This window comes from Cervus canadensis, chromosome 4 (genome assembly GCF_019320065.1).
Source record: "Cervus canadensis isolate Bull #8, Minnesota chromosome 4, ASM1932006v1, whole genome shotgun sequence".
NCBI classification, from domain to species: Eukaryota; Metazoa; Chordata; class Mammalia; order Artiodactyla; family Cervidae; genus Cervus; species Cervus canadensis.
The window spans coordinates 56,827,610-56,849,209 of NC_057389.1; the positions used below are offsets into that span (position 1 = coordinate 56,827,610).

Consider the following 21,600-nt stretch of genomic DNA (forward strand, 5'->3'; position numbering starts at 1 on the left):
TATATTTTTAATGCTTGAGCATTATTATATCACTAACAAAAAAATTTAAAAGGAGAAAGTCTTCTCGAGGAAAGAGAGTACCTTTCAGGAAGTATTTTCAATATCAGATAAAACATGAATTTCAGGAAATTTTCTAAGTGGTAGAAAAGATTCTTAAACAACATTTTCTTGTGAACTACACTGTCAGACAATGTAAAAAAATTTTTTTTAACAAGAGGGAATGAGTTATATTTGAAACACTTATATTCAAAATGAGATTCCTAAAGTAAAGCATCTTTTTTCTAGGTATAGAGAAAGTTACTCATTGAAGTTACAGACACTAATTAGTGCTGACCACCATGTCTCCAAAAAGGTAGACAACTACCAAGTTAACAAGGTCACAGTTACTCATATACCTGCTATAGTAAAGTAAAGTAAAAGCAAAGTCCCTCAGTTGCATACGACTCTTTGCAACCCCATGGACTATAGTCTACCAGGCTCTTCTGTCCATGGGATTTTCCAGGCAAGAGTCCTGGAGTGGGTTGCCATTTCCTTCTCCAGAGTATCTTCCTGACCCAGGGATCGAACCCAGGTCTCCAGCATTTCAGACAGACGCTTTACCCTCTGAGTCATCAGGGAAGCCCACTCACTATACCTGCTATGGGGTTGCTTAAAAACAAAAGAATTAAGACTACAGTCCCATGCTTAGTTTAGAATGGTGTTGCCATTTACTTAAAGAGTAACGACTAAATTTGTTTACACCTAATAGTTTTCAGTTAAGGTGGCAACAATGGATCAGGAATTCAATATGACTCCCAGAACAGGTTCTAAGTAAAATGAATTCAGTCTCAAAAAATATCTGTTTAATGCATGGTTTATAATAATTCTCTATTGGAAGTACATATAAAAAACTCAAAATTAAAATAAATAAATAAAGGTATTCACGTTCTGCAAATAAATTTAAACATCCTGGCAGAACTAGGATAAATGGATGAAAAGCATTCTAATATACCTTAAAAGATAATTAAGATATTTTTCAAGACGGAACACAACAATGAACAAATAAAATATTAGAATAACCCACCTTACCAGAAGAGTCCAAAGAAGCCTGTGGATCATTGGCTACAGATCCAGGACACGGAGGTAGGCTGGGGCTGAAGGCCATGAGGTCGGTCTTGGGCGGCCCCTCCCCAGAGCACACCCTCTGCCGCCTCTCCTGCGAGTAAGACCAGCTCCCCACCGCGCTGGAGCACACCAGCCTGGGCTTCACCGGCCCGCACGCGCCCTCGCTGGGCGGCGCCGAGCACCGCAGCGCCGTGTACAGCAGCAGCGTGAGCACCAACAGGCTGGACACCGCGCAGATGGCGACGATCAGGTACACGTTCACATCCACTAACGCCGTCTCTGCGCCAGCTGCACCAGACAACGCCCGCGAAGAGGCCTTGGGCGCCTGGCCGCTGTCCTCCAGCGACAGCAGCACGGTGGCCGTGGCCGTCAGCGCCGGCTCGCCGTGGTCCTTCACCAGCACCAGCAGGCGCTGGCGCGGCGCGTCCGCCTCGTCCAGGGCGCGCGTCGTGCTGATCTCGCCGCTGTACAGCCCCACGCGGAACGGGCTGCGCGCGCCACCCGCCGCCGGCTGCAGCTCGTACGACAGCCACGCGTTGTAGCCCGAGTCCGCGTCCACCGCGCGCACCTTCGCCACCACGTGGCCCGCGTCCACCGACCTCGACACCACCTGGCTCACCGCGCTGGGTCCTCCGCCTGGCCCGGGCGGCAGCAGCGCAGGCGCGTTGTCGTTCTCGTCCAGCACGAACACCTGCAGCGTCACGTTGCTGCCCAGGGGCGGCACGCCCGCGTCGCGCGCGCTCACCTGGAACTGCAGCAGCTCCAGCTCCTCGTGGTCCAGCGGCTGCAGCGCGTACACCTTGCCGCTCTCCGCGTGCACCGACACGTAGCTCGACAGCGCGCGCTCGCCCACCCGCCGCTCCACCAGCGAGTAGGACACCAGCGCGTTCTCCTGCGCGTCCGCGTCCCGCGCCGACACGGTGAAGATGTGGCAGCCGGGCGGGTTGTTCTCCTTGACGAACACCGTGTACTCGGGCTGCGCGAACGCGGGCGCGTTGTCGTTCACGTCGGCCACCTCCACGGACACGCTGGCGGTGGCCGATAGCGAAGGCGAGCCCCCATCCCTCGCGGTGACCACTACTTCATAGTTCGCTACGCTCTCACGATCCAAGGCACTATCCAGGACCAGCGAATAGTAATTCTTGAAGGTGGACACTAGCTTGAAGGGGACATGAGGTGTCAGAGAACAGGTCACCTGTCCATTTTCACCTTCATCTCCGTCAATCACACTGATCAGGGCGATGATTGTCCCCAGCTGAGCGTCCTCTTTGACGGGGAGCCAGAGAGTTTTGATAGTCAACTTAGGAGCATTATCATTAGCGTCCAAAACTTCCACAAGAACTGTACAGTGACCATTCAGGGGTAGGGAGCCTTTATCAGTCGCCTCTACTCGGATTTTGTAGGTTTTTCTTTCTTCAAAATCGATGTGTCCTGTAACTGTAACTTCCCCACTTACAGGGTCTATGTAGAATTTACATTTTATATCAGGAGAAGCGTCACTAGAGAATGAGTAAATAATATCCGCATTCAAGCCTTCGTCTAAATCTGAGGCGTTAAGTTTAATTACCAGCGTCCCATTAGGGACGTTTTCTGCTAATTTCACAGCATAGAGTGTTCTATCAAAAACTGGAGCGTTGTCATTGGCGTCTAGCACGTTGATGAGTAACTGAACGGTGCCAGTCAGCTCAGGTTTGCCTCTGTCAGTGGCCGTGAGCACTAAATGAAGTTCCGGAGATTCTTCCCTGTCTAAAGGTTTGCGTAATACAAGACTGAGAGGTTTTACCTGTTGGTCGGTGGTTGGTACGTCCAGAGAGAAATACTCACTGGAGCTCAGCCTGTAAGTCAACAGAGCGTTCTCCCCGATATCTGCGTCGGAGGCGCCCTCTAGTGGAAACCGAGAGTCAAGCGGCCTGGATTCAGCGATAAACAGATTCTTTTGTGTCCCCTGGAACACAGGCGGGTTGTCGTTAATGTCCTTCACCTCCACCTCCACATGGAACACCTGCAGCGGCCGGTCCACGATCACCTCCAGGTGGATACTGCACTCTGCCCTCCGCCCGCAGAGCTCCTCCCGGTCGATCCGAGAATTCACAAACAAAATGCCATTCTGCAGATTTACCTCCAGAAGGTCCCCAAGACCTTTGGAATCCAACTGGAACAAGCGGGGCACTAGCTCTTGCAGCTCCAGCCTTAGGTCCTGGGCGATGTGGCCCACGAAGGTGCCGTGTTTGGCCTCCTCCATAACTGAATAACGAACCTGGCCACTCCCTGTCTCCCAGGCTAGGAGGGTGACAAACAGTAGTAGTAGATTCCGCTTCCCTTGGTTGCCTTGACTTGCGCACAGCATTTCAAATAGTCGAGCTTATTTCTTCTTAGTGAAAAATGTCTCAATATTAAGGTAAATCTTCTGATTCCGTCAGTTCCATCCTGCTGTGTTCGTCATTGTTCTGCACTAGGAAACTATAAAAGACTCGAGTATCTTTCCTAAGCCTCAAAGATGGCTGGCGCCTTGAATCAGAGAATTTCTCGGCGGAGAGTGACATCACGTGGCCCAAAAAGTAAGTACATACTCCATGGCTAAACATTTTACCTTATCCTGAGAAATTTTACTTCCTTCTCTGAATTTTTTCTTAATCCTTAATGAAATAGAGAACACTATTTGTGTCTTGTTGGAGGCATTCTAGCAAACTAAGTACCTCTAAAAGTTTAGTATAAACCAAAATTGTGAACTTTTGTCACCTGGGAAAACATTCCACACAATTTTAAAATAATCACAGAAATGAAGTAACAATAAAAATGATCAAACAACCAGGAATTTTAAAGTGGAAGATTCTTTCATCCTGTAATTCAGGATCTTCCACATTTATAGATTTAGGGTTTTGGCTATAAGATTTTGGTGATTATTTCCAGGGTCTCTAGGAAACCCTACCGATGAGAAAGCCACTCTCTCATGTCTGAAAAAATAATTTAGGAAATTGAGCAGTTAATACTGGGTATTTTCTTAAGTAATTTTATGAATTGAATGTATGTAAAATAAGACCAGAATTTGCTTTACTATATTGTGTACCAAGATACTATTCTATATTTTTATTAGAGATTATATAACTTGTTTCCAGAAATGTGTTGCGTGCCTATATCTATATAGTTCAATTTTTCCAAGCCTTAGTATTTATGAATATCTTATTTAAAAATCCCCACTATAGTTTATATTATGTCTTTTCATAATATATATTTAATTTCATTATTGTTCATCTTTAGTACTTAGGCCAGTTTCCAGTTTTGAAGATATGCTTGGGATTCTTCCTTCTTAGTATCTACTTAACAAGGAAAGTTCACTTGTGAATTCTACTCTCATTTCAAACAGCAAATAGATTACTCACATCTAGATTTTAGTGCTTCTCAAGAGTAAAGGCATAAGTCAAATATACTCCAATATAAAATTTTTTAAAAATTTAATTGGTAGAAGCAAAATTATATAGTTTATGGTGCCACTGATGCTTCTATATATCTTTCTTTTCTTTCATATTCCTACAGCAACCTAAGAAACATTTTTACCTAATGCTGTTATCCTTGATTATTGAAGTAGCTTCCTAGATTTTCTTTCCATCCAAACTTTTGAAATACAATGTTGACTTCTTTGTTTAAAATCTTTTGCTAGCTCCCAACTAACTTCTGAAGAATCCAAATTTCTTAATCTACTACTCAAAGTGACTTAGTCTAGTACTCAAAATCAAGAGATATTTTCATATCACTTTTTGGCCTTTATTTTATGTGAACCACATGTTTTCATCAAAATGGATTATTCCATGTTTCCAGTCAATTGAAACTTGTGGGTGTCTTCAAGTTTGCCTAATTTTCTCCTTCACAGAAGTGTTCAGGGGAAATTTACTCATTTGAAAACACCATGACCCTTCCAAGTGTTCCTTTAAAAATGCAAACAAGGAATGATTTTCTTTCAACTGTAGCCCCACTTTTATAGCTTTTTTAATATCTTCTTTTAAGTTGTATGACTCATGTGTTTTTTATCTCAAGCTTTTCAAAATTAGAGGCTGGGTTTTCATAATTCAGTTGTTTTTAGCATGCTGACATGGTCTTGGAATCCTCTAAAGATCTATTAATATTTAATGAAGATAAATAGCTATATTTTAAAAGTTATTCTATAACACTCTATATATGTGGCTTACTTCCTTAGCAGGAAGTAAGTACTACTAATTTTTAAATCATCAATAAGACATATTGTGTATTTCTTTTTAAGGAAAAGGAAACACTACTAATGGAAAAGAACAAAGATTTCAAACATGTTCTCAGACTTCTGATTTGATGCAACTTATAAACATGGAAAAATACATCACTGTCCACACAAGATAGTCTAGACTTTCCCTAAGGAGGTTTTATCTAAATAACTTTCTAGATCCAAAAAGATTTTCTATACCCAGAGTGCTAATTAGAGTTTCCAAAACCCATAACAACTGACTTTTCGATGAATTTTTTTTTTAATATATTTATTTGTTTTATTTGACTTTGCTGGATCTTAGTTGTGGCATATGGCATGTAGTTCCCTAGCCAGGGATTGAACTCCGGAACCCCTGCACTGAGAGTGCAGAGTCTCAGCCACTGGACCACCAGGGAAGTCCCTCGATGAATTTTTTATTCTAACCCCAAAGAATTCAAAGCATTGAGACATTCTAGGTTAATCTGAAAATAACTTCACAAAAGATGATTTTTACATAAGAGTAATATGGAAGGTCATAATGACTTTCAAAGATTTTAGTTTCTCCATTTCCAAATATGAACTCCTTGTACTCTTTTGAATAATAGTAATTAAATTTTCTTATGCACACAGTACTTGCCATAGTTTTATAAGCAAATTTATAAATATTTACTTATTTGATACAAAAATTCTATGCAATAGAACTCATTCATCTTTCATAGGATGTGAAGCCAAGGAATTGAAATAACAGATGTTTTAACAAACATTATATGAAGAAAAATTTATAGAGATGAAATTTTGATACAGGATGCTTCAGGGTTCACAGTATTTAATAACTGAGCTCTGGTGCCTTTCAGTTTAAGAAATATTTAATAGCTAAAAGCTTTGCATTGATAAAATAGTGAAAAGTATTAAAATACAGATGTAGATTTTGACTCCCTCTTTGTGATAGGCATACTTCCAAATTGAAATTCAAATACCAGTTAGAGAGTTGGAGGAACACAGAACTAAAGTGATTGAAATTATAAGAGTTGTCACGTAAATGGTAGGTGGTGGAAACAGTCTTTGTTTCTAATTAAGGAATTTTTAAAAAATAAACAGGAGGAGAATTGAGGGATTAAAGTTATACCTGAGAATCAGATAAGCATGGAATAGGAAATCTAAGAGTACTATCACGTTCACAAAGTTAAAACTCCATATTTGATTCAAGCAGTACAATAAAAATAAGCATATATAACAATACACAGCCATTTACATTGAAGACTAAAATTAAAGTTATTCTTTTTATGTCATGTACTTTTAATAATCAACTATAGGCAGTGATGGCATTTTAAGAAATATAAAATAAACTGCAAAATAACACTGATTTCAGATTACTTACAATTGATCAAAGGAAATAAGATGAGATCACAAATTACATTGCTGACTGTAACTGATAATAAGATGAAGAAATATGTTAATAACAAATTATAAGAATTGAGAATACCAGAAACCTTTCGTTCTATTCCATTAAATGACACTATTTTCTCCAAAAGAAAATGCTCAAAATCTATGACTGTCTGATTAACATCAAGGCAGGTCAAAGAGTTATAAGAAAAAATATTTTAAAAAGACAAGAACAAGCAAAAAAATGAAAACATGAAATGGCAAACTAATAAACTTCCTTGGACTTTCAAAATTTTACTCTATAACACTAAAAATCTTTACTTGAATTAATGGGTCCTAACATCTGCATATTCTATGTAATGAAAATTTATAAATTTACCAGTGGGTCACCAAGAATGGCATTCATACATACTTCTTCTATTCACAATATTTTTCTAAGTCACATATAAAATAAAAATCAATGAGAAATATTTTCCCGCACTACTCCAACTCATCTACTAAGGGCTGATAGTACTTTATTCAATATTAATAATTAGAATTAAGTAGATTTTTATCAGTCTAAAAGCAATTATTCACTATACTTACATCCTCAAAACATATTAAATGATTGACATGACAAAAATTATCTGATAATAAAGTATATATCTTGAAATAGTAAAATGATCTATTTGATATTGTATTGAGAGGATATTGTATTGTGAGTTTTTTGTGTATTTTCTGTTTGGGGTTTTTTTCTTTGTTTGGCTGAGTAGTTTGCAGAATCTTATTCCCCCTATTAGGGATTTACAAACTTGGGTCTCCAGTAGTGAAATCACTGAGTTCTAAACATTGGACCTCCAAGGAATAACCTGATAGTTCCTATTTTTATTATTCCTTTTTTATTACCTATTTTTATAATTTCTGGTCTATAATAAATATAGGATGAAAACATTTAAATTTTGAGAAGAAATTATTACTCTTTAAACTCAGATTTAGATGACACTAATGACAGAAAGTGAAGAGGAACTAAAGAGCCTCTTGATGAGGGTGAAAGTGGAGAGTGAAAAGGCTGGCTTAAAACTCAACATTCAAAAAACTTAGGTCATGGCGTCCTGTTCCATCACCTCATGGCAAATAGTCATGTGGAAATAGTGACAGATTTTATTTTCTTGGGCTCCAAAATCACTGTGAATGGTGACTGCAGCCATTAAACTAAAAGACACTTGCTCCTTGGAAGGAAAGCTATTACAAACCTAGACAGTGTATTAAAAAGCAAAGATGTCACTTTGCCAACAAAGGCCCAGGTACTCAAAGCTATGGTTTTCTCAGTAGTCATGTATGCATGTGAGAGTTGGACCATGAAAAAGGTTGAATGTGGAAGAATTGATGCTTTTGAATTGTGGTGCTAGAGAAGACTCTTGAGAATCCCTTAGACAGCAAGGAGATCAAACCAGTCAATCCTAAAGGAAATAAACCCTGAATATTCATTGGAAGGACTGATATGTTGAAGCTCCAATATTTGGGCACCTGATGCAAAGAGCCAAAGAGCTGACTCATTAGAAAAGACCCTGATGCTGGGAAAGATTGAGGGCAAGAGGAGAAAGGGACAAGAAAGTATGAGATAGTTGGATAGCATCACTGACTCAATGGACATGAGTTAGAATAAACTCCCAGAGATAATGAAGGACACGGAAGCCTGGTATGCTGCAATTCATGAGGTTGCAGAGTTGCACATAACTTAGCAACTGAAAAACAGCATAACTAAACTGCTTAATATACCAACAGAGAAACTCTATATAAATACGGGCTCCCCTGGTGGCTCAGACAGTAAAGAATAACCCCAAATATGGGAGACCCGGGTTGAAAATAGTACAGTTAAAGTTGTAGATATATCTGTATATCTATATAACAACAGTAAGAAAGAGAAGAAAATGAAATGAAATGTATGGACTCTGATCTTAAGTGAGTAAATTAAAACTAATCACCAAACAATACTTCAATATTATCAAAACATACAATGTGAAGGTTAAATAGTATACACAATACGTAATCATGAAAATAAATGCTACGTGGAGGAATACATATACACTGGAAGTTCTTAGTGTTCATAAAGTGAGGTATTACAAAGGATAAAATCATATCCAATAAGAAATTCATCGAAGGATAATTTTAATTTGACCAGAAATCCAACTTGGGGAAATAGTTAATAATGTCGGATAGCACTGAGAAATTGCAACTAAATACACTATATACACGTATATAAAATTATCATCTTTTACACCTTATGGGGAATGTTATACAACAACTATTTCTATAAATCTGGGGAAACTAACAATTAATTGTAGATATTTATAAACCAAAATAATGTTTGTATAAGGAACTGTGAAATTTGCAATATATTTTAAAAAGAAAATATATGAAATACTTTTAAAGTAATTATGATATTTCACTGTAAATAATTATAATGTAAACATAAATAGACTTACTTCCGTGCAATGATCAACATTTAAGTCTTGCTGTTTGCCTATGGCTTCAGCACCTGGGAATGGAGGCAGACTGGGGCTGAAGGCCATGAGGTCGGTCTTGGGCGGCCCCTCCCCAGAGCACACCCTCTGCCGCCTCTCCTGCGAGTAAGACCAGCTCCCCGCCGCGCTGGAGCACACCAGCCTGGGCTTCACCGGCCCGCACGCGCCCTCGCTGGGCGGCGCCGAGCACCGCAGCGCCGTGTACAGCAGCAGCGTGAGCACCAACAGGCTGGACACCGCGCAGATGGCGACGATCAGGTACACGTTCACATCCACTAACGCCGTCTCTGCGCCAGCTGCACCAGACAACGCCCGCGAAGAGGCCTTGGGCGCCTGGCCGCTGTCCTCCAGCGACAGCAGCACGGTGGCCGTGGCCGTCAGCGCCGGCTCGCCGTGGTCCTTCACCAGCACCAGCAGGCGCTGGCGCGGCGCGTCCGCCTCGTCCAGGGCGCGCGTCGTGCTGATCTCGCCGCTGTACAGCCCCACGCGGAACGGGATCCGCGCGCCACCCGCCGCCGGCTGCAGCTCGTACGACAGCCACGCGTTGTAGCCCGAGTCCGCGTCCACCGCGCGCACCTTCGCCACCACGTGGCCCGCGTCCACGGACCTCGACACCACCTGGCTCACCGCGCTGGGTCCTCCGCCTGGCCCGGGCGGCAGCAGCGCAGGCGCGTTGTCGTTCTCGTCCAGCACGAACACCTGCAGCGTCACGTTGCTGCCCAGGGGCGGCACGCCCGCGTCGCGCGCGCTCACCTGGAACTGCAGCAGCTCCAGCTCCTCGTGGTCTAGCGGCTGCAGCGCGTACACCTTGCCGCTCTCCGCGTGCACCGACACGTAGCTCGACAGCGCGCGCTCGCCCACCCGCCGCTCCACCAGCGAGTAGGACACCAGCGCGTTCTCCTGCGCGTCCGCGTCCCGCGCCGACACGGTGAAGATGTGGCAGCCGGGCGGGTTGTTCTCCTTCACGAACACGGTGTACTCGGGCTGCGGGAACGCGGGCGCGTTGTCGTTCACGTCGGCCACCTCCACGGACACGCTGGCCATGGCCGACAGCGAAGGCGAGCCCCCGTCCCTCGCTGTCACCACTACTTCATAGTTCGCTACGTTCTCACGATCCAAGGCACTGTCTAGGACCAGCGAATAGTAATTCTTGAAGGTGGACACAAGCTTGAAGGGGACATGTGGCGTCAGAGAACAGGTCACCTGTCCATTTGCTCCAGAATCTCGGTCAGACACGTTAATCAAGGTGATGACTGTGCCTGGCTGAGCATTCTCTGAGATAGGAAGGGACAGGGAAGTGACAGTCAACACTGGAGGATTGTCATTAGCGTCCAAAACTTCCACAAGAACTGTACAGTGACCATTCAGGGGTAGGGAGCCTTTATCAGTCGCCTCTACTCGGATTTTGTAGGTTTTTCTTTCTTCAAAATCGATGTGTCCTGTAACTGTAACTTCCCCACTTACAGGGTCTATGTAGAATTTACATTTTATATCAGGAGAAGCGTCACTAGAGAATGAGTAAATAATATCCGCATTCAAGCCTTCGTCTAAATCTGAGGCGTTAAGTTTAATTACCAGCGTCCCATTAGGGACGTTTTCTGCTAATTTCACAGCATAGAGTGTTCTATCAAAAACTGGAGCGTTGTCATTGGCGTCTAGCACGTTGATGAGTAACTGAACGGTGCCAGTCAGCTCAGGTTTGCCTCTGTCAGTGGCCGTGAGCACTAAATGAAGTTCCGGAGATTCTTCCCTGTCTAAAGGTTTGCGTAATACAAGACTGAGAGGTTTTACCTGTTGGTCGGTGGTTGGTACGTCCAGAGAGAAATACTCACTGGAGCTCAGCCTGTAAGTCAACAGAGCGTTCTCCCCGATATCTGCGTCGGAGGCGCCCTCTAGTGGAAACCGAGAGTCAAGCGGCCTGGATTCAGCGATAAACAGATTCTTTTGTGTCCCCTGGAACACAGGCGGGTTGTCGTTAATGTCCTTCACCTCCACCTCCACATGGAACACCTGCAGCGGCCGGTCCACGATCACCTCCAGGTGGATACTGCACTCTGCCCTCCGCCCGCACAGCTCCTCCCGGTCGATCCGAGAATTCACGAACAAAATGCCATTCTGCAGATTTACCTCCAGAAGGTCCCCGAGGTCCTTGGACGCCACCCGGAACAGGCGCGGCACCAGCTCCTCCAGCTCCAGTCCCAGGTCCTGGGCGATGCGGCCCACGAAGGTGCCGTGTTTGGCCTCCTCCAGGACAGAGTAGTGGACCTGGCCGCTTGCTGTCTTCCAGATCGAGAGAATTATAAAAAATAGCAATAGATGCCGGTTCCCCAAGTCACCTAGAATTGAGTACATCTCAAATTATTGGGATTTTCTTCCAGTGTATCTTGTTCCAAAATTTAGAGGAATCTTCTTATCCCTTCTTTATTTTCATGATGTGTTCGCCATTGTTCAACCTCCGAACAGAGTGGAGACTCTTTCCAATGTGACTTAATTCTCACTTGAGAGAATTTCACAGTAAAGAGCGACATCATGTGGCCCAAATAGTAAGTACGAATTTTAAAAAAATCAGCTTTGTATTATTAGGACACGAGGTTTTATTTCAACTTCTGAATTTTTCTTTATTTTTCTTCAAGTGTAGGACCATATTTCTCATGCTTGTTTAAGGCTTTATTAGGAGATTTATGTGCCTAATATTTAATATGACCATAATTGTGGTTCCTTATGCCTTGAAAATATGTTCTTTACAAAACATTTAAAATTAGGATAAAAAAATTAGTTACAAATTGAATTATGTTAGCAATAGTAAATTTTAAAATCCTTAGTTCACAGTTCAGAAAATTCATTTTTCTTCTGTTTCTTTTAAGAAAATTCCTGGTCTCTCTAGGGACCCAGGATCTCAAGAATCTAATGGAATAAAAACTTAGAAAGGTTATTTGTTTGGGGGAGCAAGGAATATGAGGAAATAATTCACATTCTTTACTTAAGAAAGCAGACTTTAATCAAGCTTGGGGTGTTTTATCCTTTTTACTTCTACTTAACAGAGTGAGGGTTTTTTTAAAAATATTTCACTCCTATGTTCCCAATGCAAATAAAATAATTAACATCTGTATTCTAATGCTCTCCAAGTTTTACATGTACCTAAATGGGTTTTAAATATTGTTGCTGTCCTGAATTATTGCAATAGCTTCTTATTGTGTCATCTTGTCACAACTCCTTTATCCTTCTCTTAATCCTGGCAGTCATCTTAGTGAAAAACACCTTTTATTCCTATTGATTCACATTTTTTATACCTTTCAAATAATGAGAGGTGAGTCAAAATTTCTTAGTGAAGTGCTCAAATTACCCAAGAACTTTTTCTCACATTACTTTTCCTGCTTTATCACATACTCTTTCCTATGGGAACCATGTTTTAACCAAAACAAACTATTCTCTGTGTCCAGGTACATTTGGGATTTTGTATGTACTCATTTCTTTAAGTTCCTCTGTTCCCAAGAATACCTATTATACTCAGTATTCTCTCAAAGGAAACTTTTCCATTTACAAACCGCTAAAAGTATCATACCTCTTGAAGGGTTTCTTCAAATAGAAAAATAGGCAGTTATTTCTGTTCAATCCACTCACAGTAATTTACATTTCTTGTACCTGTTATAATATTCAGCCTTCTATGATGATAATATTTATGTATGACAGATATCTTTATTTTTCTACCAACTTCTTGAAGCCAGGGGCTGGGTCTTGCTAACTCAATGATTCTTGGCACAGCATCATTTTCAAAACTTACAAAAATTAACACTACTATCTATTTCTTGCATGTAGAGAAATGAATACTTTAAATCATAATACAGAATAAATAATGAAAGCATTAAATTAGAAGAAATAAACTCCCTATGAAAAGGAGCCCACCAAATAAAAGTCAAACATAAATATGGGGTTTTCAGTGTCTGAGAACTCAATGCACATGTTACATGAATTTACTTGGTCAAAGTCCACATTCTATTGAATTATTGTCAAATATTTGGATCCCTGATAAGCCGAGCAATAACATGGGTGCTACATGGTAGTTGAAAGAGTGTGAAATTTCCCCATTTACTTTTTCATCCCAATCAGAAGTATTCTGGGCCTCACTGGAGGCTCAAAGGTAAAGAATCTGCCTGCTAATGCAGGAGACATGGGTTCAATCCCTGATCCAGGAAGATCCCACATGCCCAGAGCAACTAAGCCCATGAACCACAACTATTGAGCCTGTGCACTAGAGTTCAGGAGCTGCAAATACTGAGCCCACCAGCTCTAGAACCTGTGATCTGCAACAAGAGAAGCCTTTACAATGAGAAGCCCATGCTCCACAGCTAGAGAGTAGCCCTTGCTCCCCAAAACTAGAGAAAACCCCACACAGTAATGAATATCCAGCAAAGCAATAAATAAATAATTTTTAAAAAGAAGAATATTAGTTATTGGAATAACTATCATTATGTACTTTGTCTCTAAATCATTTAAAAGGACAACAGTAAATAAGCACTACAGATTCTTGGACTCTTGGAATCACCAAGCCCAAAAAGGAATATAGATTTAAGATATGATGAAGACAGTCATTAAACAAAGTGGATAATCGACAGTGTTGGCTAAGCAGAAGCATCAAAGAAAAGAGAGAAAGAAGAAGGAAAGGAAGGAAGAAGGAAGCTGAAGGATAAAACTATAATAAAGTGATGTTGAAATAATATATCAATTAAAATGAGTGTGAAATAACTCTCCTGAAGTTCAAATGCAAAATTATCAAAGTCTACAAAATTAATAAGGAAAAATACTACCAATGCATTTTTTAAATGTATCACAATTGGTTATCTAAGGAAATTTTGAGTTTTGAGACAAAAATCTTGACGTGTAGAATGATGTTTTAATAATGTCTGATTCCACTCTACTCAAGTTTAAAAAACCAAAGAGATTATAATAATTAACGAAGAAAAAAAACATGTATATAATGCAAAATTACTCACTTTGTTGAAATAGGAAAGTTTAAACATAAACCCAAGGAAAATAATGAAAACATTTTAAAAAATCAACTGGTAATTATGAAAATTCAGGCTTACTTTGGAAAGACCATCATCCTTTAAATCCTGATGCTCGCCCATATCCGCCACTACTGGACAGGCTGGTAGGCTGGGGCTGAAGGCCATGAGGTCGGTCTTGGGCGGCCCCTCCCCAGAGCACACCCTCTGTCGCCTCTCCTGCGAGTAAGACCAGCTCCCCACCGCGCTGGAGCACACCAGCCTGGGCTTCACCGGCCCGCACGCGCCCTCGCTGGGCGGCGCCGAGCACCGCAGCGCCGTGTACAGCAGCAGCGTGAGCACCAACAGGCTGGACACCGCGCAGATGGCGACGATCAGGTACACGTTCACATCCACTAACGCCGTCTCTGCGCCAGCTGCACCAGACAACGCCCGCGAAGAGGCCTTGGGCGCCTGGCCGCTGTCCTCCAGCGACAGCAGCACGGTGGCCGTGGCCGTCAGCGCCGGCTCGCCGTGGTCCTTCACCAGCACCAGCAGGCGCTGGCGCGGCGCGTCCGCCTCGTCCAGGGCGCGCGTCGTGCTGATCTCGCCGCTGTACAGCCCCACGCGGAACGGGCTGCGCGCGCCACCCGCCGCCGGCTGCAGCTCGTACGACAGCCACGCGTTGTAGCCCGAGTCCGCGTCCACCGCGCGCACCTTCGCCACCACGTGGCCCGCGTCCACCGACCTCGACACCACCTGGCTCACCGCGCTGGGTCCTCCGCCTGGCCCGGGCGGCAGCAGCGCAGGCGCGTTGTCGTTCTCGTCCAGCACGAACACCTGCAGCGTCACGTTGCTGCCCAGGGGCGGCACGCCCGCGTCGCGCGCGCTCACCTGGAACTGCAGCAGCTCCAGCTCCTCGTGGTCCAGCGGCTGCAGCGCGTACACCTTGCCGCTCTCCGCGTGCACCGACACGTAGCTCGACAGCGCGCGCTCGCCCACCCGCCGCTCCACCAGCGAGTAGGACACCAGCGCGTTCTCCTGCGCGTCTGAGTCTCGCGCCGACACGGTGAAGATGTGGCAGCCGGGCGGGTTGTTCTCCTTGACGAACACCGTGTACCCGGGCTGCGGGAACGCGGGCGCGTTGTCGTTCACGTCGGCCACCTCCACGGACACGCTGGCCATGGCCGACAGCGAAGGCGAGCCCCCGTCCCTCGCTGTCACCACTACCTCATAGTTCGCCACGTTTTCTCGGTCCAAGGTGCTGTCCAGCACTAGTGAATAGTAATTCTTGAAGGTGGACACCAGTTTGAAAGGAACATAGGGCGTCAGAGAGCAGGTCACCTGCCCATTGGGACCTGAGTCGAGATCGGACACTCTAATTAGGGCTATGACAGTACCGAATTGAGCATCCTCTCTGACGGGCAAGGATAAGGAAGTCAATGCAATCTGAGGGACATTATCATTTTTATCCAAGACTTTCACTAAAACAGTGCAATGACCAGCCATGGGAGGGTGGCCTTTGTCAGTCGCTTCAATACGGATTTTGTATAAATTCATATTTTCAAAATCTAAGTTCCCTTGAATAACTATTTCTCCAGTATTCGCATCTATTCTAAACTGGTTACTAATAGTGGCTGGAACAAGACTATTAAAAGAATATGCTATCTCCCCGTTCGCTCCTTCATCCCTATCAGAAGCATTCACTCGGATAACTATTGTTCCGTTATCTGAGTTTTCAAATATTTTTACTTCATATTCAGATTGTCCAAAACTGGGAGCATTGTCATTCACATCCAGTACGGTGATCAGCAGCTGAACAGTGCCAGTGAGCTCAGGTTTGCCTTGGTCAGTGGCCATGAGGAGTAAGTTATGTTCGGGCACTTCCTCTCTGTCCAAGGATTTCCTTAACACGAGCCCAATTTGTGTACTGTCATCGCTGTTTGTTTTCACATCCAGCGCGAAATTCTCGTTGGAAGTGAGTCTGTAGGTTAAGATAGAATTTGACCCCACATCTGCATCCGATGCGCCCTCTAGTGGAAACAAAGAATCTGGCAGCCTAGATTCGTAAATCAACACTCTTTGTTCCTTTACCGGGAACACAGGCGGGTTGTCGTTAATGTCCTTCACCTCCACCTCCACATGGAACACCTGCAGCGGCCGGTCCACGATCACCTCCAGGTGGATGCTGCACTCCGCGCTCCGCCCGCACAGCTCCTCTCGGTCGATCCGAGAATTCACAAACAAAATGCCATTCTGCAGATTTACTTCCAGAAGGTCCCCGCGGCCTTTGGACGCCACCCGGAACAGGCGGGGCACCAGCTCCGCCAACTCCAGTCCCAGGTCCTGGGCGATGCGGCCCACGAAGGTGCCGTGTTTGGCCTCCTCCGGTACCGAGTAGTGGACCTGGCCGCTCCCTGCTTCCCAGGCTGCAAGAAGCAGAAGCGAGAGCAGCAAACACCAGGATCTCAGTCGACCTTCAAGCGTAATAACCATTTCAAATACTTGCTGGTTTATTTCCATCAGGAAATCTTGTCTAGGCATTAAGATGAAATATTGTATGATCCCGAGTCTGTTAATTCAGTTCTTCTGCGACTGCCATCATTCAGCACTCTTGGAAGGATGCAATAAAGGGAGGAAATGGACTTGAATAGCAGCTTGTGTATTCATGGTAGACAGCGACATCATGCGGCTCCAAAGGGTAAGAAATGAATTCATGCTATATATATTATACATATATATATGTCTTTTACCTTACTTTTATAGTATATCTCCTCATGTTTGTAAATATCTCATCTGTCTTATTAGTTTAGAGTAAGGGTTCAGAATATTCACAGTGAAACAACTTTTCTTCTAGTAATGTAAAAACTGTATCAACCAGTTTAGCAAGTTTAAGTGGGAATTAGAAGTGCAAATTATCCTCCATATTTTGTGTAGAGAAGAAACATGTGCATATATTTCTGTCACAAGATATGCTATTATATTTTGCTCTGATAAAAGAGTGTGATTTTAAATTAACAAATTTTACCCAAATTTTAAAGACCTTATAGATGATCAAAGTTCATTCTTCCTTTGTTCAATGAACATCAACTGCTCCTAATAATGTTTCCTTTATTTAATAATGGAGGATGAAAATTTGGGAACATAATCTTTACAGCATTTCTTAATTTCTCTACAGCTTCTATTAGGTCTCCCCCTCAAAACGTTTTCCTTTGCATACATCTCCATCACTGCAAAATCTTGTGGAATTTCTACCTATTGTGCTTTAATGACGTTATCCTTTTCTTTCTACTTCAAGCTCTTACATGCCTTCATTAAAGTGCTCTTATCCACTTCCAACATTTCAAACAAGACTTTTGTTGAAGGTATTCCCCAATTCACATCTTCCTTCCTCTTTTCAATGGTTGTGATAATCATTTTTACCTATACATGCTGATAACTCCCAGAAAATAATTTTATTACAATTTGAAGGTTATAAAGATAAATTATTAATACTCACCAAATTCAAACCCTTCAATTCACCTTTTATTTAATGGCATTAACATTTTACATGTCACCTCTATGGAATTTTTTTTATTACTCCATGTCCCCTACTTGTCCTATTCAAAGTTGGCCTATAGCCCATCTGTCTTATCACATACCACCATATTTATCTTCATGGGTACAGTTTTTATTGGATTGCACTAAACGAATAAATTCCAAGATGTTAGAATCACTTCTCTGTGACCTGAGATGTGATCACAAGCCACATTTCTGGTGTTATTTTTAACTAGTTTCCAATATTATCTCTATTTTGCAGACAACATAGATCACTTACTTGCCTTCTTCCTCAATAGAATCTTTGTTCAATTTTTTAAAATTATCTCCACCTTTACCTGTAAAAAATGCTCCACTCATATGAAAGTCATGTCAAAATGTCAATTTTACCATGAATTCATCCTTACTGTCATCAACTGTAGATAATTAAACTCTCTCTAAATGATACAATGAAAGTCATAAAAAAGATTTTTCAAATAAACACACACCAACACTCACCCTTCTCCAGAATCCTGATATACTTGTATAATCCTCACAGACAACTGTAATACAAAGTATCCCCAACATGAGAACACCTTACATAAATTACATAACATATCCTATATCTAACATTTATCCAATAAGTAGTAGTCCTTATCACTGACTTTCTATTACAATTATTTTTAGTAACTATTGAGTTCATTTGCTAACCAAAACTAAGCCCCCCAAGCAAAAGATTCCTTTGCTTACAGGAAGATAAGCCTTGACAAAATCTATATTGCCGTATAGTCTTGTTAGTTGAAAGTTTTCTATAGTGGTTAAGGTATTTCATAAATTGCTGCCCTAAATGAAGAGTCTCTTTGAATATCAACTTCTAACATAGTTAAAGTATCAAGTTTCTCTTTCTATTGGAGTTCCTAGCAATTTCCAGAAGGTTGCTAATATAATCTGATTAATTGGAAGAGTTGCAATAATTCTATTTATTGGCTCCAGGTAGAAAATTATACGATGTTACTGAAATCATATATGCAAAATAAATTAATTTGGAAAAGGGAAATACTGGTCTCTTCATAAGAAACATCTTATATTTTTGTTCAGTTATTAACTCAAATAGTTCATCTAGTCAAGGAAAAATATTATGTACAGAAAAAAGTTTATTAACAGCTTCCTCCTCAGCAAAGAAAAATTTTAGTTATAAATCAAAGAGTTTATATTTCAAAACTGAATTAACTTGATTTTTAAAAAGCTGACAACTGGTAACTACAAATTCACACAATGGTGAGAATGCCTTCTCTGTTTATAGGACTTCCCCAAAGTAATGAGATATTAGAAATGTTTAAATAATATGTTATAAATATATTTAAGAATTAAATATATGTGAGAATATATAGAAATAGAAAAAGCAATAAAAAGGGAAATTGGCATTTTGTCATATGAAATGTGAAATATTTATTACTGCCTAAGCCCATACTGTTTTTTCAAAAAGTGTAGAAAAATAGTTCTCTGTATTTGATATGAAGAGCATTATCACCTATAGCAGACAAAATGTATGGCTTTGTTGTAAAAAAAATTGTATTAGTAAACAATAAACTCATATCATACAGTATTTTTCATTATATCATATAGTATTTTTAATCTAAAAACAAAAGGCAACAAAAAAAACAAATGTCTTCTAATTAAAAAAAGTTAAGATTTTCCCAGGGGTGAGAATTCACAATTACTTCCCACCAATATAATAATTTGTGAATTGAAAAAGAAAAAATAAGAGAAGAATTAATCATTGCTCTACTTAACATTGGTGTTGGGAATTATGATACAGCTGCAAAATGGGACAACATGGACTAGAGAAAAGAATGAAAAAATCTCCTTAAATAATAGACAAATTATATCAAATGAAGGAGGAAAGGAAAATCAATATAAACATTGTGTTTTAAAGTAGGAGAAGACAGTTCACTTGTATATAAAAAATTCTCTAGGAGAATAACCAATAAATTAGAACATTTGAAATATTTCAGCAGGTATATGATGGAGAGTTCTGATAAAACGTGGTCCACTGGAGAAGGGAATGGCAAATCACTTCAGTATTCTTGCCTTGAGAACCCCATGAACAGTATGAAAAGGCAAAAAGATATGACACTCAAAGATGAACTTCCCAGGTTGGTAGGTGCCCAAAATGCTACTGGAGAAGAGTAGAGAAATAACTCCAGAAAGAATGAAGACATGGAGCCAAAGCAAAAACAATGCCCAGTGGTGGCTATGACTGGTGATGGAAGTCAAGTCCGATCCTGTAAAGTACAATATTGCATAGGAACTTGGAATGTTAGGTCCATGAATCAAGGTAAATTGGAAGTGAGCAAACAGGAGATGGCAAGAGTGAACACTGACATTTTAGGAATCAGTGAACTAAAATGGACTGGAATGGTTGAATTTAACTCAGATGACCATTATATCTACTACTGTGGGCAAGAATCCCTTAGAAGAAATGGAGTAGCCCTCATAGTCAACAAAAGAATCAGAAATACAATAGTTGGGTGCAACTTCAAAAACGACCAAATGATCTCTGTTCATTTCCAAGACAAGCTATTCAGTATCACAGTAATCCAAGTCTATGTCCCAATCAGTAATGCTGAAGAAGCTGAAGTTGATCGATTGTATGAAGACCTACAAGACCTTCTAGAATTAACACCCAAAAAAGATGCCCTTTTCATCGTAGGGGACTGGAATGCAAAAGTAGAAGGTCAAGAGATACCTAGAGTAACAGGCAAATCTGGCCTTGGAGTACAAAATGAAGAATGGCAAAGGCTAACAAAAGAGTTTTTCCAAGAGAACGCACTGGTCATAGCAAACACCCTGTTCCAACAACACAAGAGAAGACTCTACTCATGGACATCACCAGATGGTCAATACTGAAATCAGATTGATTATATGCTTTGCAGCCAAAGATGGAGAAGCTCTACGCAGTCAGCAAAAACAAGGCCAGGGGCTGACTGTGGCTCAGATCATGAACTCCTTATTGCAAAATTCAGACTTAAATTGAAGACAGTAAGGAAAACCACTAGACCATTCAGGTATGACCTAAATCAAATCCCTTATGATTATACAGTAGAAGTGACATATAGATTCAAGGGATTAGATCTGATAGAGTGCCTGAAGAACTATGGATGGAGGTTCATGATATTGTACAGGAGGCAGTGATCAAGACCATCCTGAAGAAAAAGAAATGCAAAAAGGAAAAATGATTGTCTGAGGAGGCCTTAAAAATAGCTGAGAAAAGAAGAGAAGCTAAAGGCAAACGAGAAAAGGAATGATATAAGCAGCTGAATGCAGAGTTCCAAAGAACAGCATGGAGAGATAGGAAAGCCTTCCTCAATGATCAATGCAAAGAAATAGAGGAAAACAATAGAAAGGGAAAGACTAGAGATCTCTTCAAGAAAAAGAGATACTAAGGGAACATTTCATGCAAAGATGGACACAATAAAGGACAGAAATGGTATGGACCTAACAAAGAAAAAGATATTAAAAAGAGGTGGCAAGAATATGCAGAACTATACAAAAAAGATCTTCATGACCCAGATAACCACGCTGGTGCGATCACTAGACTAGAGCCAGACATCTGGGAATGCGAAGTCAAGTGGGTCTTGGGAAGCAGCACTATGAACAAAGCTAATGGAGGTGATGAAATTTCATCTGAGCTATTTCATATCCTAAAAGATGATGCTATGAAAGTGCTGCACTCAATATACCAGCAAATTTGGAAAACTCAGCAGTGGCCAAAGGATTGGAAAAGTCGGTTTTCATTCCAATCCCAAAGAAAGGCAATGCCAAAAAATGTTCAAACTACTGCACAATTGCACTCATCTCACACACTAGCAAAGTAATACGCAAAATTCTCCAAGCC

At 41.5% G+C, this 21,600-nt stretch overlaps 3 protein-coding genes and 2 pseudogenes across 5 annotated transcripts in view; all 5 read right to left on the reverse strand.

The window, feature by feature from the left end:
* The window catches only part of LOC122439813, a 119,124-nt pseudogene extending 115,395 nt beyond the window's left edge, over nucleotides 1-3,729 (reverse strand).
* LOC122439812 overlaps nucleotides 1-11,919 on the reverse strand; it is a 127,321-nt pseudogene extending 115,402 nt beyond the window's left edge.
* LOC122439811 (protocadherin alpha-6-like) overlaps nucleotides 1-16,781 on the reverse strand; it is a 132,164-nt gene extending 115,383 nt beyond the window's left edge. The window contains 2 exon segments of the mRNA XM_043465280.1: nucleotides 14,289-14,410; nucleotides 14,412-16,781. Of these exon segments, the coding sequence (XP_043321215.1) occupies nucleotides 14,339-14,410; nucleotides 14,412-16,730 (2,391 nt within the window). The 5' untranslated portion in view covers nucleotides 16,731-16,781 and the 3' untranslated portion in view covers nucleotides 14,289-14,338.
* LOC122439810 (protocadherin alpha-C2) overlaps nucleotides 1-21,600 on the reverse strand; it is a 183,427-nt gene that overhangs the window by 145,655 nt on the left and 16,172 nt on the right. Inside the window, exon 2 of one of the 3 annotated variants that reach the window (XM_043465278.1) lies at nucleotides 16,773-16,878. The exons of the other annotated variants lie outside the window; for them this stretch is intronic. Within the exon in view, the coding sequence (XP_043321213.1) occupies nucleotides 16,792-16,878 (87 nt within the window). The 3' untranslated portion in view covers nucleotides 16,773-16,791. Of the gene's footprint in view, nucleotides 1-16,772; nucleotides 16,879-21,600 lie in introns of those variants that run through there. 3 annotated transcript variants of the gene reach the window in all.
* Nucleotides 1-21,600, reverse strand: part of LOC122439814 (protocadherin alpha-3-like) — a 159,354-nt gene that overhangs the window by 115,401 nt on the left and 22,353 nt on the right.